The sequence below is a fragment of the Zalophus californianus genome, chromosome 9, assembly GCF_009762305.2.
Source record: "Zalophus californianus isolate mZalCal1 chromosome 9, mZalCal1.pri.v2, whole genome shotgun sequence".
Taxonomy (NCBI): domain Eukaryota; kingdom Metazoa; phylum Chordata; class Mammalia; order Carnivora; family Otariidae; genus Zalophus; species Zalophus californianus.
Window position 1 is genome coordinate 122102048 of NC_045603.1, and position 25883 is coordinate 122127930.

Genomic DNA, 25883 nt, shown 5'->3' on the forward strand with positions numbered 1-25883 from the left:
TGCCCCATCATGAGCATTAACTCTCTAATAGACTTCAAGCAATGGTACCCAATATTTTACCCTACTATAGTCCTCATTCATTCTGATAAACTTCACTAATTCACTACTTAATTCCAATGAAACTTTTTCACAATCTCATGGATTGTTTCAATTGTAACATGTATTTATAATACTCCCAATGCATAAGATTGAATAATTGCATGCTATGTCCAGTGTTTCTGTAGCCATAATAGCCAATGGCAAAAATAGGAGGATCATTTAAGGGCTCCATATAATGTTGGGTTTTTTTATGGCAAATGAGAAGCCTAAAAAAGGCTAATATTATTTATTTTTGTCTTTCGGTGAAAACAATATTCATTGTCTTCAGAGAAATTTTTGTGATAACTGTCAGCAAAATATTTTCTTTTTTATTATTATTTTCCAAAAATCTATTACTTTGAAAAAGTAAAATTGCTAATAACCTTGAAAAATAATTTTAGTTTAATTTGTTCCTAATTTTATATTTTATTACACACATTTTACTGAAAACCAACTTATGTTGCAATAATAACTTCTTATTTGAAATAGCTTCTAAAATCAGCTGCTGGACAAATAATTTGGTTACTTCTATTCTGATCTTCTAAATTTTGGTCAGACATATACTCATTAATATAATAAAAGTCAACATTATATATTATAAAACAATCATTTTATCATGACTTTTATCATAAAACAATATGGATTCAAAGAATACATAAATAAAAATATTATGTTTAGATATTAAATCAATATTATATTCAAGGATGATACTATAATTGTAACTGCTTATGATATAGGGTAGGGAAAACTTGAAGAAAACTTCATAGATAGAATAAAATGATATGTCATTTAAATACAAATATTATAATAACATTCAATTAAATATATGTTAAGTTTTTTTGAGGAGGAAACTCCTCAACATTTATCTGGAGTGAGCATACCTTTGAAGGAAAACATTCCACAAAAGATATGAGATAATAGAAAATATGAGTTAATGATTAAATTACAGAATAGTATTGAAACCAGACAGCAGCTATCTCGACAATACCCAAGTATGCAGGTTTTCCTGGTGAAGAACTAAAAGAACCCAATTAGTACATTTTCCTGAAGTGCCTCTCCTGCAGCGAGTCACAATCTCCAAGTGCCTGCAGCATGGAAGGTAGGCTGGCACTGACTTAGAGTCTCCTAATGGACACTTCCAGATATCAGAAACACTTAATCCATTTCACTATTATTTAGCTTATTGAAATTCGTGCATGAAATGCAGTACCAAGACAAAACCTTGGCTTTACTTGGTCCCAGTTACTCTCAGCTATTCTGCTAGATGTCTGTTCTTTAATCACCACAGATAGGGTAAAGCAATGAACCAAGATACACTTAATCCTTATCAGTGTACAGTTTCTCATGGCTTCATTTGAAAACACTCAAATTGATATAATAGAAGAAAGAAAAAAATCAAAAGTAATCAAAAGGAAAATTTCCTTCAAAAAGAAGAGTTTATAGGCATTAAACTTATTTAATAAAAGAGAAATAACATTATCCATATATTTGAAAATTTAGCACACTCACATATATTACATGAACCCTACCGCATGTGTGAATGTAGGGTAGGACTACTGACTGCCCTCTACAAATCTGGAATTAGAGTTGTAGAGAAACAATCCATTACTTGTACACAGGCTTCCAGTCCTCGATATGGCATATAAAAGAGATTAGAAATCGTCCTACTGGTCCTAACAACAAGAAAAAAGCTGAGCTGAAAATCAATAACTCTTCTTAGATCCATAAGACAATTGATGTCACAGAGCCATCATGACCACTGCCTCCAAATTGAGGAGAATAATAGGTGGACACAAAGAATCACAGCTTACTGGGGCAGAAGCCCAAGGACGGAAATTCCTGTAGGAACCAGTAGCAGGGTAGAAAAACCTGGAATGAAACTGATGAAAGGCTGAAGGCCCACTGTAGACAAGTTTCAAGGTTAAACATTCTTGAGGGGACCCTACACTTTTGTGAGTTTGACCTCTCAGAGCCCCATCAGTTTCTCATGTTGAAAATTAGAGAAAAATTCCCTCAAAATTTTGGCAAATAAAAGGAAAAGTAGCCATTTTGAAATATACCCAAAGCATTCTGTTCTTCTTAGCGACCTGCCCTCAAGACAAACTACTTAAAGAGACTGTAACTTACTGGGATTTAACAAAACTGGAGAAAGGAAAATACCTAACTCCAGCTCCTAGTAGCATTCGAGGTGGGGAAAGGGAAAGAAGCCATTCCAGCAACGTCTAGCCTTCCTGTCTTACCTCAGGAGTGGAAAAATAAACAAACAAACAAGCAAACAAACAGATTAAAAAAACCCATAAAAACCTGAGAGGTAATTATGAAGGATACAACCCAGTGGCACTAAAAGACTCACTGAGACCTAAATCATAGGCCCCACAACTTACCAGTACATGAGTAGGGCTTCTGTGTATGAACAGGGGAATACAAGGAAATAATAGCACACCGCAGGCCTTATTTAGAAATAAATCTCTCTGGAAACTCAAAGGTAACAGTGAAGACAAAAATAAGGACAACAGGGAAATTATAACTGATATCTACAGTTACAGCAGAGTAAACATATCCTAACCTCTAGCCAGATACATATAAAACCTCACACTAAAGGCCTAATTCCTTTCACCCAGTACATCACGTCAGTCTGTCAAAAAAGACAAAAAACACAACTTGAAGAGACAGAGCAAGCATCAGAACCTGGTTTAGATTGGTAGAAATGTTGGAATTATCAAGAAGGGAATTAATATAGGTGTAATTAATAAGGTAAGGAAAAAGTAGACAGTATGCAAGAAAAGATGGACAGTAAAAACAGAGAGATGGAAACTAAGAAATAATCAAAAGGAAATGCTAGAAATAAATAAAAACACTCTAACAGAAATGAAACACACCGCTGATGGGCTCATCAACAGATTGGACACAAGAGAGGAAAGAATGAGTGAGCTTGAAGATATGTCAATAGAAACTACTAAATCTTAAATGCAAAGGAAAAAAAAAAGACTGGAAAAAATGAAACAGAATGTCCAAGAACTGAGGAATGGTTCCAACAGGTGTAATATGTATAATGTAAATACCAGAAGGAGAAGAGAAAAAAGCAGAAGAAATATTTAAAGTGATAATGACAATTTTCCAAAATTAATGATAAACACCAAACCACAGATCCTAGAAGATCTGTGAACACCAAATATTTATCTACACCTTGGCATATAATATTAAAACTGCAGAGACTCAAAGACAAGGAAAAAATCTTGAAAGAAGCCACAGGGCATTGGGGAGGATAAATACCTTAATTACAGAGAAGCAAGGATAAAAATTACATCAGACTTCTCTTTAGAAACTATGCCAACAAAAAGAGAGTGGAATAAAAATATTTAAAGTACTGATAGGAAAAAAAAAAAAAGACTCCCATCTGGAATTCTGTATCCAATAAAATTATCCATCAAAATAAAGAATAAAGATTTGCTCAGACAAACGTAAGTTAAAACAATTTTTTGTTAGTCCACCTGCCCTACAAATAAAGTTAAGATAAATCCTTTAGAGAGAACAAAAAAGACATCAGTCAGAAAATCCACTTTGCATAAAGAGGAACATTAGAGAAGAATAAATGAAGTAAATATTTTATTTTTATTATTAATTGATCCAACAGGTAACAGTTTGTTCAAAATAATAATAGCAAGAATGTATTCAGTGATTTTAGTTTTGGGGTAAATGAAATAAATGAATGGCAGCATGTTATAAGGATAGAAATGAGAACTTCAAAATACTCTTTATACTGTTCTTGTACTATCCATATAGTGGCATAATGTTACTGGTCCATAATGAAAGTGGACCTGGATTACTTATAAATGCATATTGCAAATTCATGAGCCAAAAATTAGAAAAACAGTTTAAACAGAAGTATAACTGATATGTTACAAAAGGAGAACAAAATGAATCATACAAAACACTCAATTAAAACAAAGGCAAAAAAGTGGAGGCTCAAAAAAAAAAAAAAGGAACAAGGTCATCAAGTATAAAAGATAAACAAATATGCTAGATCCTAATCCAACTACTAATAATCACTTTAAATGTTAGTTTTCTAAATATACCAATTAAAGAGACTGTTATAGTGGATTTTTAAAAAAGACTCAACAATATGTCATCTATAAGAAACTCAAGTTAAGGGACACCTGGGTGGTTAGTCATTAAGCGTCTGCCTTCGGCTCAGGTCATGATCCCACGGTCCTGGGATCAGGTCCCACATCAGGCTCCTTGCTCATCAGGGAGCCTGCTTCTCCCTCTGCCCGCAGCTCTCTCTGCTTGTGATCTCTCTCTCTCTCTCTCTCTCTCTCTCTCACACACACAAATAAATAAATAGATCTTTAAAAAAAAACCTCAAGTTAAATATAGATACAGATAGATTAAAAGTAAAGGGATAAAGATTTACCATGTTAATATTAATGAAAAGAAAGCTGAAAAAGCTATATTAATTTCGGAAAAAGCAAATTTCAGAGAAAGGAAAATTATCAGGGACAAGCGGTATTAGAAAATGAAGAGAGTGGTCAGTTCTCTAAGAAGACATAGCAGCCCTGCATGTGGATGCAGCTAATAGCACAATGTTAAATGCTTGAGAAAATAACTGGAAGAACTGCAAGGAGAAACAGATGAATCCACTCATACAGTTGGAGACTTCAACATCCCTCTATCAGTAATTGACAATCAGGCGGCAGCAAATCAGTAAGGGCATAGGTGAACTGAGCAGCGTCAATCAACTTTATGTTTATAGAATACTTCATCCAGCAACAACAGAACACAGACTCCTCTCAAATTCACAGGGAACGCTCAGAAAGACTGATGACATTCTGAACCATCAAATATATTGTAGCAAATCTGAAAGAACAGAAATCCTACAGTGTACGCTCTCAGATCACAATGGAGTTTAGGAAACAGTAACAGAAAGATGTATGGGAAACCCCCAAAAATTGGAGATTATACAATATACTTCTTCATAACACATGGGTTAAAGAAGAAATCACAAGAAAGAAACTAAAACTATTTCAAATTAGATGAAAATGAAAGTACAATTAATTAAAATTTGTGGGATGTAGTGAAGCAGTGCTTAGAGGGAAATTTTATAGAATTAAATTCATTTAACAGAAAGCGAGGAAGACCTAAAATCAATCACCTTAAGCTGGTTCTTTGAAAAGAATAATAAAATTACTAAACTTCTCATCAGGTTACCTAAGGAAGCAAAAGAAGATGCAAATATAAATATCAGAAATGACAGAGGAACTATGACTACTGATCCCATGAAAGGATAATAAAGGATTATTATTAACAACTCTATGCCCACAAATTTGGTAAACTGTACAAAAATTTCCAATTCCTTGAAAGGCATATCTATCAAAATTCACACAAGGACAAACAGATAATCTGAATAGGCCTGTAGTATTAAAGAAACTGAATCAATTATTCCAAAAGAGAAAGCACCAAGCCCAGATAGGTTCACGGGTAAATTCTACCAAACATTTAAGAAAGAGATTATACCAATTATCTATAATCACATAACCAGAAAATAGAAGCAGAGGAAACATTTCCAAATCCATTCTATGAAGCCAGCTTTACCCGAACACCAAAACTAGGCAAAGACAACACCATACACACCAATATCTCCCATGAACATAGATTCAAAAATTCTCAACAAAGTATTGGCAAATGGAATCCAATAATGTATAGAAAGAACGACAAATAACCACTAGGTGAGATTTATTCCAAGTATGCTTGGTGAATGAACATTGGGAAATTGATTAATATAACCTATCATATCAGCAGGATATAGAAGAAAAATCACATAATAATATTGATCCTTGATATGCAGAAAAAGCATATGACAAAATCCAACACCCATTCGTGATAATAACTCATAGGAGACTCGAAATACGAAAGAAACTTCCTCAACTTGATAAAGAACATCTACAGAAAACCTATAGCTGACCCTATTCTTCATGGTGAGAAACCATACACTCTCCTGCTAAGATCAGAAATAAGCAAGGATGTCTGCTCTCACTGCTTCTATTCAGCATTGTACTGGAAGTCCTAGCTAATGCAATACATAAAATAAAGAGAAGAAAGGGAATTAAAAGACATACTGATCAGAGGTGCTTAGGTGGCACAGTTGGTTAAGCTTCCAATGCTTGGTTTGGGCTCAGGTAGTGATGTCAGGGTCTTGAGATTCAGCCCCATGTCAGGCTCCACATTCAGTGAGGGATCTGCTTGTGATTGTCTATCTCCCCAGCCCCTCCCTACCTCTCTCTCTCAAATAAATAAATAAATCTCTAAAGAAAAGATACACCGCTCATAAAAAAATAAAAATGCTTTTGTTTGCAAATGACATGATTGTCTACATAGAAAATCCCAGAGAATCAACAACAACAATAAAATTCCTGAAACTATTAAGTAATTTATAGCAAGGTTGCAGGATACAAGGTTAATATACAAGTCACTTATTTTCTTATAATCCAGCGATGAACAATTAGATTTAAAATTAAAAACATAATACTATTTATACTATTTATATTATCCCAAAAAGTACATGAGTCATATGAAGAACATTACAAGACTGATGAAAAAAATGAGAGATCTAATTAGATGGATGATATTCTCTGAGGAAGACTCAATATTGTCGATATAAATTCTTCTCAGCTTGATATACAAATTCCAATTCAATTCCAGTCAAAATCTCAGCAAGTAACTGAGGCTACTGAAAAACTCATTCTAAAGTTTATAAGGAAAGACAAGACAGAATAACCAAAACAATATTGAAGAATAAGAACAAAGTCAGAGAACTGACACTACCTGATTGCAAGACATTTCAAAGCTACAGTGATCAAGGCAGGTGGTATTGGTGAAAGATTGGACAAACTGATCAAAAGAACTGAAAAGAGAGCCTGGAAACAGACCCACATATATACAGTCAAGTATTTTTGATAAAGGAACAAAGGCAACTCATTGAGGGAGATTAGTATTTTCAACAAATTGTACTAAAACAACTAGACCCACATGCAAAAAAAAAAAAAAAAAAAAAAGTGATCCTAGACATGGAACTTCCATATCTCACCAAAACCAATTCAAAGTGGTTCACGGACCTAAATGTCCACCACAAAACTATAAAACCTCAAAGAGATAACTCAGGAGAAAAATCTATGTGATCCTGGGTTTTTTTTTTTTTATTTAAGATTTTATTCATTTACTTGTCAGAGAGAGAGAGCACAAGCAGGGGGAGCGGCAGGCGGAGGGAGAAACAGGCTCCCCACTCAGCAGGGAGCCTGATGTGGGACTCGATCCCAGGACTCTGGGATCATGACCTGAGCTGAAGGCAGATGCCCAACCGACTGAGCCACCCAGGCGCCCTGATCTTGGGTTCTGAGATGACTTTTTAGCTATAAAACAAGAATCACGATCCATTTGTAAAAAAATCAGGAAGGTAGACTTCACTGAAATTAAAAACTTCTGCAACATTAAGGACGCTGTTATGACAATGAAAAGGCAACAAAAAACTGGAGAAAATATATTTTTTAAAGATTTATTTGTTTGAGAGAGAGAGAGAGTGAGTGCAAGAGAGCAAGAAGGGGGAGGAACAGACGGAGAGGGAGAGAGAGAATCTCAAGCAGACCGAAGAGCCCGACTAGAAGCCTGATCCCAGGACCCTGAGATCATGACCTGAGCCGAAGCCAAGAATCAGATGTTCAACCAAATGAGCCCCCCCAGAGTACCCCTGGAGAAGATTTTGAAACACAAATCTGATAAAAGGACTAGTATCCAAAATATGCAAAACATTTAAAAGAAAAATAAGAAAATAACCCAATTAAAAACGGGACAAAAGATCAGAAGAGACACCTCACCAAAGCAGTAATACAGATGGAAAATAAGCATAGGAGAAACTCCCAACATCATATATCATCAGGGAAATACAAACTGGAACAGCTAAAATCCACAGGACTGAAAACACCAAATCCCAGCAAGGAACAACAGAAACTCTTTATCGTTGCCGGTGGGAATGCCAAATGGTATTTTAGAAGACAATTTTGCAGTTTCTCACAAAACTAAATTTACTCTTATCATATGATCTAGCAATTGTGCTCCCAAAGGAGTTGAACACTTATTTCCATACAAGAATTTACACATGAATGATTATAGCAGATTTATAATTGTGAAAACTTGGAAGTAACCAAGAGGTTCTTCAATGGGTAAATGGATAAACAAATGCTGGTATATCTGTACCCTGGAATCTTCTTTAGGGATAAAAGAAAAATAAAAGAGCTATCAAGGCACAAAAGGACATGAGGTAAGTATATTTCTAAGTGAAAGAAGCCAATCTGAAAAGGCTATAAAAGTAGAAAACTTCTAGAAGATAACAATGGAAAAAATCTAGGTGACTTGGAGTTTTTTGTTTATTGTTCTTTGGTTTTGTTCATTTGTTTTTGCTGTTTTTATTTGTGTGTGTGTTTTGAATAAGAGGTAAGTTTAGGATAACAGTATGGGACAAAATGGGTAGATGCCAGGGCCTGTAGTAATGAGCTTCCCAGGAATAGACAAACAGACGGGAATAGTCCAGACAGATAAGTAGACAGACAGAGAGACAGGAAAACAAAGCCAAATGGGTAGGAGGCCAGGACTAGCGTCAGCAGCTCCGTCTGGGCTGCAGATCCAGTTCTGCCTTGGGGACCTAGGAAATGGACAGGGTGGGCGTGGGCCGCTGTTCCCATCATGCCCCTCTCCTCACTGGGTCTTGTGCCTCCCCAGAAACCAGGGACCTTTTGCATGTGCTTTCCTGGCGTACAGAATGGTTGTTCTGGGAGTGCAGGGAAGGCAGAGGGTGAAGGTGCTTGGAGGCTCCCTGGGAAGGTGGAGGCCTGGGTGGTGTGGGGTTGGCAGCAGCAACAGGGAGAATCTGCTCAGTAAGGGGCTTTGCGTCCAGGGCAGGCCACTCACACCCTGCCCACCACACCAACGTGGTGCGGTCACTACAGTTTCAAGTAGAATTCTACCTTTATGGATTTCTGGGAAAGGTGAAACTATCTGTAGACACAGTAAAGAAGATGAGTGGTTGCCAGGGGTGTTGGAGAGAAAGGGAGGGAGGACTAGGTCGAGCACAGGGGATTTTTAGGGCAGTGACACTGTTCTGGACAATAATGTCGATACAGGTTATTACACATCTGTGAAAGCCCATGGAATGTACAGCACCAAGAGTGAGCCCTAATGTCAACTACAGACTTTACTAATAAAGTGCTAATACTGACTCATCAGTTACAACAAACGAGCCACAGCAATGTAAGATGTTAGTAATAGTGCGAAGTTGGGGTGAGGTGGGGGAATATGGGAACTGTCTGCACATTCTGCTCATTTTCTCTGGAAACCTAAAACTGCTAAAAAATTAAACTATTAATTCAAGAATATTTTTAAAAACCCAAATATACACAGTATAGAGGTGATAGAGCTAGTATGGAATTTTTCTTATTTGCTTGATTCACTCACTTGCCTATTTTATTAGAAAAAACGCTGATGTCTCATCTATTTCAATACCAATTAAGCACTATTCAATGATCACTTGGTCCTCTCTCTTTTTTTTTTTAAAGATTTATTTATTTATTTTAGAGAGAGAGAGCATGTGCACATGCGAGTGGTGGAGGTGGAGAGGGAGACACTCTCAAGCAGGCTCCACGTTCAGGGCACAAATTGACACAGGGCTGGATTTCATGACCCTGAGATCATACCCTGAGCCAAACCAAGAGTCTGACGCTTAACAGACTGAACCACCCAGTCCTTTAAACACATTTACTCTCTCTTTCCTCCCTTCCCTCTTTCCATCACACTTTCTACTGCCAATAGTGGACATTTAAAAAAAGTCAGGTGGCCCATCATTTCTTACCTTGCAAATGCCAACTCCTTACCCCGATTCCCTCCTAATAAACCAAGCATCTTTGCCTCTCAGAGGCATGAATTGTCCAAGTACTAGGTACATTAAGCTATCAAAGGAAGCCCTGAAGAACTGAGTTAGTAATAGCAATTTCCTAGAACTGGGCCACACAACAGAGGTAATAAAAACGTCCTTCCAAAGGTATAAATATTTCTTCAAGATCTCTCTCCCCTCCCCCTTCTTCCAGGTCTGACTACTCTCTCCCTCCAGAAGGCTCCCTTGCCAATCCTCCTAAACACCAAGGACACTCCCAGCTCGGGCTGTTGCACTGTTCTGTTTTGTTTTTTTCTCTCTGTCTGAAATGTTCTCCCATCATGTCCCCCATATTTGCATGGCTCGCTCCCTGGGCCCTTTCAAGTGTTCGCTCAAAGTTTACAATCCCAGTGTGGCCCACTCTGGCCATTCCTGGCTCCACCAGTCCCCTTACTCGGCCTCATTGTGTTACACGGGCTTTGCAAAGACTACCCAACTCACTCATCACGTTTCCTGTTTAATGTCTGTCTCACCATGATAGCATAAATCCTATCAGGGCAGGGAATTTGTTTTGTTTATTTAGGTGTGCCTAGAATACTGTCATGTATAGAACAGGTGCTCAGTAAACACTTGCTAAAGAATGGAAAAGTTCAAGATTTAAGAACTTTAGGCTTGGAAAGCATCAACTAGAAAGTTGATTTTCTAGTCAAAAACTTCGTAGAGGACTAGAGAGAATACCTGACTTGCTAGTCAGTAATGGAACCAGAATCTCACGTTTCTTTTTCTTTTTTTTTAAGATTTTTTATTTATTTTTTAACAGAGAGAGAGAGAGAGACAGCGAGAGAGGGAACACAAGCAGAGGGCGTGGGAGAGGGAGAAGCAGGCTTCCCACTGAGCAGGGAGCCCGATGTGGGACTCGATCCCAGGACCCTGGGATCATGACCTGAGCCGAAGGCAGACGCTTAATGACTGAGCCACCCAGGCGCCCAGAATCTCATGTTTCTTGCTGTGCAATTCCGACCTTAGCAAGTTCATTATTTTATTTGAAAAACAAATGTATCTACTTACAAGAATCAAGATCATGTGGGTACTGCGATGAGAGCTAGCAAAGCTCTCATTGCTAAGTTTACAAATAATTGCTTGTTCACACTAAAACATCACAACTTTCTGGGTTGGGAGGTCACTGAGTTATAAATAAGCTACAGTGCTTTAAAATAAGGAATTTACCCTAGGTTAAATAGAGGAATGGGTGATTAAAAAACAAACAACAACAAACAAAAGCCAAAAAACCCTGGAATGATCAGAATTTGAATTGAAGATTTTTCTAGAAGGAAGTAATCAGATAAATTACAGATGGAAATCTCCCTGAGATGAAAAATGACAAAGGCCCACCAAATTGCTGTAGGGATTTATGAACTCCAAGGATAAAAAGAACATTTTACCCACTCCCTGACAGAAAAGAATATGTAAAAATCCTGGAGGAGAAATAATCAGACATCTGTCTTCTGTAAGGCAGGTGGATAATGGATGTTAGAATACATTGCAACAACACTGTCAATTACTTAAGAAAAAATAATTCTGAACCTAGATCAAACTTCTTTTTTAATATGGGTACATATCTTTTCGGTCAATCAGGAACTCAAAAAGCTTATCACCCATGCACAATTTCTGAAATGTATGAGCAAAACATGTTGGTAGGGCTGAATGTTTCTACTGCCCCAAGTCCATATGTTGAACCTTAAACCTCAGTACTTTAAAATGTGACTGTATTTGGAGATAGGGCCTCTAAGGAGGTCAGTACATGAAAAGCAGGCCATTAAGATGGGCCTTAATCTAATCTTGCTGGTGTCCTCGTAAGAAGAAGAAACTTGGACACAGGAAGAGATACTGGGGATGCACGCACAGAGGACACACAATGTGAGGACATGGCAAGAAGGCAAACGTCGGCAGGCCAAGGAGAGCGGACTGAAGAAATCAAACCTGCCTGCACCTTGATCTTGGACCACTAACCTCCAGGATTGTGAGAAAATAAATTTCTGTGGGTAGGCCACCCTGTCTGTGGTATTTCATTAATGTAGCCTTAGCAAAGTAATTTACATATCAAAGAATCCAACATAGCGGATTGCATGGGAATTAATACAGAGTAGGGAGCAAAGATGACTACAAAACATACATGATTATATAGTATAAACATAAACTTGATAATTACATGCTAGTGAGGTCTACAGCATTTTTAAGAATATGATTGTCAAGAAAGCAGATGAAATATTTACACCCTGAATCTAAGGTTCCAGCCAACAAGAATAAGCCATAGAGCTGTTTGAGAAGATGAGCTGGGTCAATAAAACTTGCCGAAGTTATCTTTTATTTGAGGGGTGCGTGGAAGTACGCAATTAATTTTCAGTGATAATGGATAAATATTTTAAACAAAGTGATCCTTCCTAAATCTTAATCACAAAAATCTTAGATCACCTAAACAAAGTGATTTATTAAAAACCGTGTCCACTCTAGAAAAAGAGACCTAGCAATTAAAATTTACTGTAACTTAGGGGCACCTGGGTGGCTCAGTCGGTTAAGCGTCTGCCTTTGGCTCAGGTCATGATCCCAGGGTCCTGGGATGGAGCCCCATGTTGGACTCCTTGCTCAGCAGGGAGCCTGCTTCTCCCTCTGCCTGCCGCTCCCCCTGCTGTGCTCTTCTTATCTCTCTCTCTCTCTCTCTCTGAGACAAATAAATAAATAAAATCTTTAAAAAAATTTAAAAAAATAAAATTTACTGGAAGTAAGCAAGAATTCAGGAAATCTAATCAACCCAACTAAAGACAGCAGTAAAGGGGAAAAAAATAAAACAAACAGAAGAAAAATAGAAAACACACAAAAAATAGGTCTATATCGTGATGAAACAATAACACATGCGAAAAGGACTGAATTAATTTATAAAAACCAGAAACTCAGATTATGGGGAAAAAAAATAATCCAGCCATATGCTGTTTAAAACTGACATAACTAAAGCCATATCATGGGATAGTTAAAAATAAAGGCATGGGTAACATACTAACAAAATCATTTAAAAATAGAAGAACTTCCATATTAATAACAGAAAAATAAGATTTTGGTAAAAGTATAAAGAGGGACATTTAATATTGATAAAAGTTATGACTTCCCAAGCACATATAACTGTCTTGAATACGTTCAACAATATGGCTTTGGAATATAAAAGGCTGAGACTAATAAAAACAAACTGTAACTTTTATAATTTCACTGAAAGAATTTAAAATACTATTTTCCTAAATTGACAAATTGAGATAACAGTCATAAAAATGTAGAGGTGTATGATTTAATTTATCTCTGTGTTTCTATCATCTCTCTCTCCATTTACCTATCTTTTTTTGGGGGGGGATTTTATTTATGTATTTATTTGACAGAGAGACACACAGCGAGAGAGGGAACACAAGCAGGGGGAGTGGGAGGGGGAGAAGCAGGCTTCCCGCCGAGCAGGGAGCCGGATGCGGGGCTCGAACCCAGGACCCTGGGACCATGACCTGAAGGCAGATGCTTAACGACTGAGCCACCCAGGCGCCCCTCCATCTACCTATCTTTGTATGGAAGAAGCAATCATTCTTTTATATATCCATAGAAAATTCACAAATACACATATGAATTCTACATGAGATAACAAAAGTACATCAAATTAACAGGGAGAAGACACAGTATTGAATCAATGGTGTTGGAAGAACTGGCTTGCTATTTTGGAAAAAAAAAATGAGCTTCTAACCTCTCACCATACATACACAAAATAAATTATAAGTGGCTTAATTAGTTGAATCTAAAAATCAAAATTATGTAATAACTAAAACAGATGAGGATATTTTATTTTTTTTAAAGACTTTACTTATTTGAGAGAGAAAGCACATGAGTGGGGGGAGGGGCTGAGGGAGAGGCAGACTCCCCGATGAGCAGGAAGTTGGTTGGAGGGAAGGGTGCATCCAGACCTCAGGATCCTGACCTGAGCTGGAGGCAGAAGGCAGACACTTAACCAACTGAGGCACCCAGGCACCTCTAGAATATTTTGTTATTTTATGACAGGAAACGGCTTCCTATGCATTAAATCTAGAATATATTAGTAAAATAGAGATTGACAGATTTCACAAAATAAAAATGTGAAAGATGCTTTAACTTTGAATATGTTACATGCTTTTTTTTTTTTTTTTTTTTAAGAAGTCCTATTCAGCTTGGGACTCAGACTTCTAAGCAAAGCTGACTTTTGGTTCTTTCTCAAGGTGACTGCATCTGGCCCGTTTGTAGGCAGGTGTAAGAAATGCCTTCTTTTGCCAATTCCCACATCTCTGTCTTAAAACTGTGACTTGATTTTAATTTTTAGCAGCATATTTCTTTGACTTGAGGTCCCTTTTCTTTTTCTGTTTTTCTGATATTCTAAAGGGAAAGTCTAATTTGAAGGTCAAATCAGATTAGCTCCTTCTCTCAAGTGTCAACCTTTGCATTTCCTGCGGTACTTTCTCATTCTGAGAATTTATCATTTCCTAGCAACTTAACAGCTGTGTTTTTGCCTTCCTACAGTTAACTTTTCTATTATCTACCATGGAAGATACACAGGAGTTACACAGTTTTCTCTACCTGAGCTATTAAAGTATCATTGCTTTGAAGATCTATATGCCTGCCTTTGCTAAACTGTTAATACAAGCCCATGATTCTTACTATGTTACGGGTGACATGTGCGTGTTTGACACACTCTCCTACGTGTAACCCATTGCAGGTCCTAGGTGGTGAACTGCCTCACTGAATGCCTGGCACACTGGATACCACCTTTTATTTCTCTTCTATTCAATGAGACCTATCAGATTAAAACATGGGGTACTGATATTACATAGGGAGAATCTTGAGTCTATTCTCAAAAAGGGAGGAAAATGCTAAAAAATACTTCGGTTCATTTTAACTATTGTTCTTGATATTACCTATGCCACACGAGTGTGCATAACACATTTAGAACTGCTGCCCTGGTACATTACTTTCCATATTTCTGCTTAAAATAGCACGAAATGCTCAAATTTGGAGTACAATCCAGAATCTTCTACAAGTCTGTTTAGAGGGCAGAAATTTGCTAAGTATGTTCAACAGCTCCTACCCATATCTCTCTACCTTTTATGCCAGGGGACATTTGCACTAATTATTATTTCCTGTCTTAAACTTTATCTAATGGCATTCTCAAAAGCTGCCTTCATAAACAGGGTGCCATCACTTGTGCAAACAATGACCATGAAGTTCAGCATTTAACAGAAATGAGAGAGAATTGGTTAGCCTGGAACATCAGTTAAAATGTACTTTAAAAAAGGATAAGATTAGGGATGGCTGGGTGGCTCAGTCCGTTAAGCATCTGCCTTCAGCTCAGGTCATGATCCCAGGGTCCTGGGATCGAGTTCTCCATCAGGGTCCTTGCTCAGCGGGGAGCCTGCTTCTCCCTCTGCCTGCCGATCCCCCTGCTTCTGCACTCTCTCTGACAAATAAATAAAATCTTTTAAAAAAATTTAAAAAAGATAAGATTATAGATAGAACACTGACAGTGCCTCTCAACTTTCATAATAACATATCATAAAAATGCATTTTAAAATTAAGCCTTAATAGTAAGGAAAATGAAAATCTATAAATTGCCTTAAGCATATGGTATGCAAACTAGTACCTATTTAATTTTGAATACGTATTTTTGTAAATCAAGTATATATTAAACTTTTTTGAATACATTTGCTCCCTTTTGGAAACTTTACATTTTTGCTCATTTCTCTTTTTACTCAACATAGGACTGGAAGAATTTCTACAGTGCTAGTGATAACTAGGAAACGGGGTATGTCCTCATCTATGTAGCAACATCTCATGGTAATAACCAGAGCCTTTTGGGCAACTCATTCTGTAAATTATTACTTCACTGCACTGAGTGGTAAGTTAATGCCCTAATCTAATGAATGCAAATCTAAAACACATTTCCTCTATTACTAGTGACTGTATATATACCATATTTCATTGATCTGCTATTCAATTATTTATGATTATCATATTATTATATATGGGTGAATGGGGTAGTTGCTGACTGGTGTATCAAATTCCCTCTCTAGAATATCTCAAAGTACCTGGCCATTGCTGGTGCAGTATGCATTTGCACCACAGCGCCCCCTGGAGAGCCCATACTCATTCTGCATTTAAGAAAAAAAGGCTAAATCTTTTTCTCGTCTGTGAAACTTCTTATTCTGAAGTTCAGGGGTCTGGCAGCATCACAGGAATAAACAGAATTTCCCCTGCATTATTCTGCGGAGGGGTACTGAAAGGTCTACTTCTTCTAATGGGGCAGATACAGATCTAATGACAAACTCAAGAGGATTCCAAAACTGACCAGAGGAAGCCTTAACCAGTTTAATAAAGATGTGGTCTTGGTGGCTCTTATCGTTGAAATGCTCATTCAAAAAGTTAATCATCAAAAGCAGCAGAACAGGGGACGCCTGGGTGGATCAGTTGGTAACGCTTCTGCCTTAGACTCAGGTTATGATCTCCTGGTCCTGGGACCCAGCCCTGCAGCAGTGGGGAGCGTGCTTCTCCCTCTGTCCTACCCCCTCCCCTCTTCTTCCCCTCCCCCTTCTCATTCCCCTCCCCCTACGTGCGAGTGCGCGCGCTCTCTCTCTCTCTCTCATGAGTACTCTCTCTTTCTCAAATAAATAAATAGAATCTTTTTTTTTAAAGCAGTAGAATAAAAGGATTAAATGATAGGTAAAACAAATAGCTTTGGCACCCCCCACAACATCTCACACACACTACGCATTTAGGAGGTACATCTGACTATTTACATAACGATTATGCCGTTTTTTGGTAAAGTTTGCAAACTCAAACCAAATCTACACTGAAAACTACAATATACAGAACATAGAATATGCAAAGCACCTTTTAAAGAATAACTATTGGTATCACATATGATTTTGAGTAATAGAAATACAGACCATAAAATATGCCATAAAAATAACCTTCTAATGCTAAGAGGCAGTGGAGCAGAGTAATTAAAAGCACAGACTGGAGCCAGTGGATCTGGGGACACCCTGGCCTGCCATCTGCCATCTCCTCTCTGACCTTGAACAAGTTCCTGAAGCTTTCTTGATCTCATTTTCCTCATCTGTCAAAATGTAGATAATGTCAGTATTGTCTCATTGGAGTGTGAAGACTATACACACACACACGACTTCAAACAATGAATGGTACATAGTAACCATCTAATATTTTTCTCAGTCTTTTTTTGCTCTGCTCTTACTATCTTCCTAGACATTAAAACAAAACAGAATTCACAAACATGGGGCCACAAGAACAACAGTTTCCTGAATGGAACATTTACATGCTAAATTCCACACGTTTTAGCAGAAATCATTTGTGTCTAAAACAACTCTAAGATAAAGATCATTTCAACACGGCAGGCTGACTGTTCTGAAATATGAACAACACACTTCTTGAAGCCCATTTAGATATATTAATTCATCTGTTATCACTGAAGGAAGTTTTAGGAAGTAGTTCATTCCTTTCCCCTGAGCAATTAGAAATTTCTGTAAATTACAAAAAAAAAATGTTATGAAAAGTATCAATTATAAAAGTTTCCTATTCATTTCCCTTCTGTGCCTTTACAAATGAGTCTGGAATAATAAAAGAATATTAGTCATTTTTAAAGAAATTCTCTTTTCCTGTGACAAACTTTACTTCTTTTCATAGACATTAAATAATTCACCTGAGTTGGCTAAATATCAAAACAAGCCAGAAGCTAGGAATCCGAACTAATGGAACTAAGTAATCTCATGGGAAATTATTTGTTTCACTTAGGGCTCTTTTAGCAATGTGGATCAAAAAGTGACCAGCACCATTTTAAGGAGTGCTTTTAACTTTATATGTAGGTAGGTAATTGAAAGACAGGAAAAAAAAAAAAAACCTGACCTAGAAAATAAAGTATGTATTAGCATTATTCTTTTATTTCCTGAGCCTTTGAATCAAAGGACACTGATGCCTGTGTGAACATTTTATTTTTCTGAATATTATCCATTTACTATTCTGAATATTATTCCTTTATCATCAGGCTTCCATGTTCCTATAAAACACATGCCTTCTTCATGCAGCCTATTATGCCAACTTTGCAGGCTGGGATAAATCTGAATCATTTGGCTTTTTATCCTAAAAATTAATAGGAAAAACATAATTGGTTTTCACCATGATCTAACTGACGGAACACGTCTTGTCTGGTTTGTCTTTATATGATGCCCTTCATTAATATACTAATAAAATTAAAGCATGTTTTATTTAGAAAATAGTCTTTTATGCCAGGTGAAAATCTAACTATTTATTATTTGTAGAAATCGCTTTCCAATTTATCCTTAGACTCAACTTTAAGCAAAGCTACATCTTCTCTGCTCCAGACACCTAGAAATCATCTCTAACTCGCCTCCTTGTTTTACTGCCAGACCTCTGGCCACCTCCCACTCACCAGTCCCCATTCCTTTCCACAGAGCAGCCAGATAGATCTTTTAAACTTTCAAATGAGATTATATTATTCCACAATTTAATACTCTCTGCTATTGACTGAACATGTTCCCCCTAAGCTGGATTCACATGCCAAAGCTTCAATTCCCAACGTTTTGGTTTTTGGAGATGAGGTATTTGGGAGGCAATCAGGTCATGAGGGTAGAGCCCCCATGAATGGGATGAGTGTGTTTATAAGAAGAGACAGGAGAGAGATGGTCTCTCTTTCTGTAGGTGAGCACACAGTGAGAAGGCAGCCATCTGCAAACCAGGAAGAGGGTCCACACCAGGAACCAAATTGGTCAGTACCTTAAACTTGGACTTCTCAGTCTCTAGAACTGTGAGAAGTAAATTTCCTTGCTTAAGCCACAGTAATCTGTTATAGCAGCCCAAGATGACTAAGACCCTCTCCAATGACTTTCTGTGGTTCTTAGAATAAAAGCTAATCTCCTTGTGTCCCTAAAATGTCCTGCCAACATGACCTGGCTCTTGCCTGTTTCTTCAACATCATTATCCGCTCTCCTTCTCTCTCTCTCTCTCTCTCTCACTTATTTTGCTCCAGCTACACTGGCCTTCAAATATCTTATACATTGAGCTTTTTCATTAACTTGTTTTGTCTTCCAAGAGTATTCTTATTCCAGATGTTCACAGGCAGCCTCCTTTTTTTTTTTAAGCCTAAATTCAAATTTCATCTTTCTCAAAGACTTTCTTACCATTCAGTATAAAATAAAATTCTCCCAGCAGACCAGGAGTAACTATTACAGAAACCTGTTTTATTTGCTCCAGAGTATTGTATCACAAGTTGAAGTTTTCGTATTTGCATTTTTTTTAAATTTGTTTTCTGTCTTCCCCAACTGAAGGGCAAGTTTTTAATAAGTTAATATAAAGAGGACAAATTTAAACTGACTGGAGCTCACGCAAAATTTTTCATTGTGTTACAAGTTATTATCTTGAAAAGATTTGTGTTTTCTTTGGAGTGGGTACTTGTATCAGACTGGGCCAAGCTAGAAAATATAAACTACTCTAATGTATTTCAAATAGAGAGACTTTAATGTAGAGCGCTGGTTACAAAGTTTATGGAAAAGATGAGAAATTACCAAGGAAATCATGAAGCATCCTAGAAATTAATCCTTATGTATAGGAAGACGGTCTCACTGCTAAAACTAGAGAGCCAAAGGGAGTCACTGAAACTGAGCTGCTGGAAGATGGAGTTTGGAGGCATACCTGGGGAAGGCAGAGCTTATCTGGAAAAAGCTGAGTCAGAAATGAAATGCAGTTAGAAACTCAGCAGAGGAGGGGGGGTGGGGGGAGGGAGAGAAAAATGGAGGGAAGGATGAGGAGGGGTAGGGAAAACGGGATAGAGGGAGAAGAAAGTCTTGTCTAGTCTTCCTGCTCTCAGGTCTTTGGCCAGTGGAAAGTACTGGCCAAACCTATTCAGGAAAGCAGAGAGGGAAGAAGCCTGGGAATTGTAGTTCTCTGGGATATGGAACAAAGCACAGAAGGGCTGGGGATGCAGAGCACTGAATACAATTCCATAACATGTGTGGGGACAAGAAAGCATTCTACCGCAAACTATAATTTGAAATCTCTCTTAGGAATGCCTTTTTATTTTTATGGCCTCCTAGGCCCTCTACTATAAAACTTCACCATTGGTATTTTGCCATATCTTTTCTAAAGGATTTTTGTAATCAATTTAAGAAATAGTTTCAGATTAGAACAACTATGATGCACCATGCGGTCCTGAACCACACACACACACACACACACACACACACACACACACAGGATTTTCCAGACCAATAATTGAGAAAGTGAGATTTGTCCCTTACGTTCATCAGTGATATAAGGATACATTATGAAAACAGTTTCTCTCGGGTTTCTGTAAAAGTTAGGGCTTTTCAGTAGCAAGTAACAGAGAATTTTACTGGCTCAGTCAAGGTAGGAGCCAGGACTTAGAGCAAAAACCATTCTGTTTCTCCCTTTCTTTAGTTTAGTTAGTTCCTGTGTTTGCTTCTTTCTCAGACAGTCTCCCTCCCCATGTTGGGAAAGATGGTCTCCAACAGCCCAAATCTAGCTTATATCCTTATGATTTTGCAAGAAAGACAAATCGTCCTATAATCTGCACCAAATATTGGAGAAGACTATGACTTGGGTCAGCTGTGGAGTTGGTAAAAGAAACCTACAGTAACGCTCAACCCTGTCAGGACAGTTTGGAGTGGGGGAGAGTGACTCCTCTACAAAAAGCGGTTGTCAGGCTAATTCTCTAGCACTGTTCTTTGCAGTAGAACTTTCTGAAGAGTGGAGCATAGCTACATGTACTTGCTGCCTCCAGGTTAGAAAAAAACCCACAGTCACCAAAGCAGGGTATCAAAAATCAAGACTTGAGGCCAACATTTTTTTCAAAGTTTACGTGTTTCCAGAAACATGACTCCAAGCAATGGGTGACTGAAGTAGCAGTCTCAGGATTTCACATACCAATGGGGGGGGGGTGCAAAAATATTCAGTCTAACCAACCAGCTGGTGAGTAGCTAAAAGACATAAGGTAAGGATGCTCTTTTTTGAACTGAGGAAGCAACATTTTGTGAGACAGTGACTGAAATCAACTTGTGTTCTGTTGAAAGGTCTCTTGGCCTCTCCATTGGTATTTTCTTCCATAAGTAACAACCAGGGATTTGTGTCCTCTTCAACTGCAGGAGTCTGTGTTTAAAAACATCAGTACCCTGGTGATGGGTATTAAAGAGGGCACGTTCTGCATGGAGCAGTGGGTGTGATACGCAAACAATGAATCATGGAACACTACATCAAAAACTAATGATGTAATGTATGGTGATTAACATAACATAATAAAGTAAAATTAAAAAAAAATCAGTAGAAATAATGTATTGTGGAGTCTCTCTAAGGTTAGTGGTTATAAATAACCCTGGATAAAATGTAACATAAGCAATAGGCTAATCTACTGAGTTTGCATATATTGTTTTGAAAAGCAATGAAAAAAAATTCCAAAATTGTCACATGATCTTCATTTACTTGTTTCTAAACTGTTAAAAATGAATCTCTTTCTCTGTTGTTTTTACTGGCTTCCCTTTAGGAAAAGAGGCATGCATAGAGAATCAGCACAAATTCTCTACTTTCATTGCATGTTTGTATTTTTTCTTGAAGAGCTCTCTTTTCTATACTGGCTAGAATTGATAAGGCCCTTTTTTCCTTTCTCTCTGTTCCCCATTCTTCTCCTTAGACTTCTTTGTTAGACTGCAGAACACCTGTGAAACCATGCTGGGTAAGCGATGTCATATTTTTGAAATCAGATTTTTCGTTAATTTTATAATAGAAAAGTTACTAAGCCACGTTGAGTCTCCGTTTTTTAAATTGTAAAATTGGGGAAAATATATTACCTCATGAGATGAATGGTAGAATTAAAACAGATACCAGATATGAAGCTTACAATACCCAGCCTGAAAGATAGGAATCACTTAGTAACTGTATTGTTTACAAGGGACGATGTTTGAGATAAAGTCAAAGATTCCAACTGTATTTATTCAAACAACAGGTGGTTGTATAATTACAAAGCAGGAACACCAGGTATTGTGTTCTGATGTATAATCTTACAATTAGAAATCAAGATTTCAAAATTGCTTCAGGCTGATTGAAAAGCTTACTGATATTTCATACAACGAAAAGTAGTAAAAATGCAGCAACCTGCTTCTTCAAAGACATTTGCATTTGATGCAGATTCTTGTTTTAAATTAGTCAAAAATGGAGCATGCAAGTTGTTTTTCGGGTAAGCTGATAGATGCTTAAAATCTTAAATTTCTTTGCTTTTACCTAGTTTGGGGAAGAAAATTCTTTTTATCATTATCCCTTCGGTCTCACGTCTGCATTTTCCCTATCTGAGTTGTTAGTAGAAGATGCATGTGGAATCTGCCCATCCTCTTTTATCTCTAGATGATCTTTTAAATAGCATGCACCATAATTGAGTTCAGGTGGCAGCCGTGAATGAGATAAATCTTGAATGAGATTAAGATGAATGACAGCACTGTTGGCCAAAATCCCACTGTCCCAGAAAGAAATGAGAAATTAATGGAATCAACACTGGTGTTCTGTGATTTCAAAAAAAAAAAAAAATGTTTAAACACATGCTATGAATATTTCAGTGAAACACGTCCCACCTCCCTTTTGTACCTTTAATATCCCCATACTCTTGGGGTCAACCATGTAGAACCAGAATCGAACAGTACACACTCCGAGGCTTGCTGGAAAGTACTGGGAAGTAGTGATTCTCGCCCTGTGTCCTTCTTTGGGTCCAGATGAGCTGACAGACAGGAAGTGCTGTCCACTCCCTTGAAATAGACAAACACAACTCTTTCAGGACAAAGATCTGTGTCATAGCATGAGGCAGAATCTATTTAAATCATGTGCAAATCGCATGCCTCCCACCCACACACAATTAAACACAACTCGTTTTCTTTCCGTGGAGTCACATATCAATAATGTTTAATTCTTTGGAACAAAAAAAAAAAAAAAGAAAAAGAAAAAGAATGTCACTATGATTATATGATTCCCAAAATTCACCTGAGTATGTGACTCTTGCCTAAAGTGATCAAATATCTGTGCTGACTCTGAAGGTATATTCCTTTTCTTCTAATTTGCTCAAACCTGTCTGCCTGTTTCAAGTAAGTAAAATATTTTGTATGCTGTCTGTAGAGCAGGGACACGGGGTAGTAGAGGCTGACTGACAGTGTATCTCATTTCCAGTTGCTCTGATTCCCACACTGACCACAGTAGTAGTGAATGGCAGTAAGAGTAAGTGAAATACAATTCTGAAAGTCACCATGCTGTTTTTTTTCTGAGCAATAACTTCTATTCTCCTCATCTGCATCAGTATATGAAAGATCTCTCCATTTAAACACAAAGGGATCTTTTCTGTAGATATTGTTGTCAAAATTCATCATAGCTACTATTCCCTGCTTGGCTTTTACTAGGAAAGAATGAAATTATATATATATATATATATATGTGTGTGTGTATATATATATATATATATATACACACACATATATATATACACATATATACCTTCTTAGGTTAAATATTTATTTACAGTTTTAAATCAAAGCTATTAAAATATTTTCTAATTAAAGGTATTCTATTTCCCCTCTGTGGCATTTTAGTGTTGTTACCGAGATATATGGCTTTAAATCATCAACTGTGCGTTAATAGTTCAAGAGGCTTCTTTTATGAAGCTTTCCTATTTAAGAGCTTGTTGTCAGGTGAATTTAGTACTCTCTGAGGAATCAGTATATATGTTAGTTACCTTTATCCCTATGGCACTGAATTCTTCAATGCAAGGAACACTCATGCATTGCTCCCTTGAATAGAGTTAAAAACAGAAGTAGCCTGAGTGAATTGCAAAGGAGAGTTAGGTTATCACATCCACACCACTAACAGCTTGACTTTTTGCCTGTTTATGTTCACAAAGAACATTATTTCACCAAATGGATTGAGGCTAAATACAAATATGTGGTAAATAAGACAGCCTGTTTGGAGTCCTCAGGAGGTCTAAGTAGATGAAATCATTAAGGGGTTGCTTGTTCTTGGATCCATTTAAAAAATAATAATGGGCTTTATATTTTAGGGCAGTTTTGAGCTTAAAGAAGTTGAGAGGAATTACAGAGTTCCTTATACCCCCTAATCCTCCCCAACACATGCAATTTGCCCATTATTAACACATTGCATTAGTGAAGTACATTTGTTACAATTAGTGAATGAGCCAATATTGATGCATTATTATTAACTAAAGTCCATAGTTTACATTAGAGTCATTCTTTCCCTTGTGTATTCCATGGGCTTTGATGAATGCATAATGACATGTCCACTATTACAGTATTGTACGGGATAGTTTCTCTGCTCTAAAATCCCCTGTGCAGCACCTCTCCATCTTTTCTTCCCCCTCTCCCCCACCAAATGCCTGGCAACCACTGATCTTTTCACTACATCCACTGTTTTCTCTTTTCTAGAGTGTCATATAGTTGGAATTATACAGTATGTAGTCTTTCTAGATTAGCTTCTTTCACTTAGCTATATGCATTTAAGGATTTTCCATATCTTTTTTGTGGCTTGATAGCTTATTTCATCTTATCACTGAATAATATTCCTTTGTATAGATGTAGAGTTTGTTTATCCATTCACCTAGGAAGGACATCTTGGTTTCTTCTAAGCTTTAGCAACTATGAATAAAGTTCCTATAGCAACCATGTGCATGTTTCTGTGTAAGCATAAGTTTTCATTTGTGTATATACCAAGGAGCACAACTATTGGATCTTATGGTAAGAGTATGTTTAGTTTTGTAAAAAACTGCCAGCTTCCAACGTTGGCCGTACCATTTTGCAACCCCATTAACAATGAAGGAAAGTCCCCAGCCCTCTTTATCCTCATCAGCAGCATTCAGTGTTGTCAGTGTTCTGGATTTTAGTTATTATACTAGGTATGCAGTGGTATTTAATTTCGACTCAATGTCATTTCAATTTGCATTTTCCTGATAACATAAAATATGGAGCATTTTTTCTTATACTTATTTGCCATCCGTGTATGTTCCTCAGGAGGTATCTGTTCAGACCTTTTGTCTATTTTTACCTGGGTTGTTTTTCTATTGTTAAGTTTTAACCATTCTTTTTACATTTTGGACACAGTCCTTTCTCAGATATGTGTTTGCAAATATTTTCTCCCAGTCTGTGGGTTATGTTTTATTTTTCTTAATAGGGTCATATGCAGAGTGGAAGTTTTAATTTTAATGAAGTGCAACTCAACAATCCTTTCATTCACAACTCGAGTTTTTAGTATTGTACCTGAAAATTCATCACCAAACTCAGAGTCACCTAAATGTTCTATTTTGTCTTCTAGGAGTTTTATAGTTTTACATTTTATTTTTAGGTCTATAATCCACTTTGAGTTAATTTTCATGAGAGGTTTAAGCTCTGTGTCTAGATTTTTTTTTATATGGATGTACAGTTGTTCTAACACCATTTGTTGAAAAGACTATCCTTTCTCTGTTGAATTGCCTTTGTTCCTTTGTCAAATATCAGTTGATCTTATTCATGTGGGTCCATTTCTGAGTTCTCTGTTCTGTTCCATTTATCTATTTACCTATTATTTTACCAATATCACACTGTCTCGATTACTACAGCTTTATAGTAAGTCTTGAAATAAGGTATTATATTTCCTCCAACTTTGTTTTTTTATACTTCAATATTGTGTTGGCTATTTTGAGTCTTTTGGCCTCTTCATATAAACTTTAAAATCAGTTTGTTGCTATCTACAAAATTCTGTACTGGAGTTTTGATTGGAA

The 25883-nt window shown here is 37.1% G+C and overlaps 1 protein-coding gene across 1 annotated transcript in view; it reads right to left on the reverse strand.

Annotated features, from left to right (window-relative positions):
* MALRD1 (MAM and LDL receptor class A domain containing 1) overlaps positions 1-25883 on the reverse strand; it is a gene marked incomplete at its 5' end in the record, with an annotated part of 847841 nt that overhangs the window by 168541 nt on the left and 653417 nt on the right. Inside the window, one exon of the mRNA XM_035729081.1 lies at positions 22721-22878. Coding sequence (XP_035584974.1) covers positions 22721-22878 — 158 coding nt within the window. The remainder of the gene's footprint in view (positions 1-22720; positions 22879-25883) is intronic.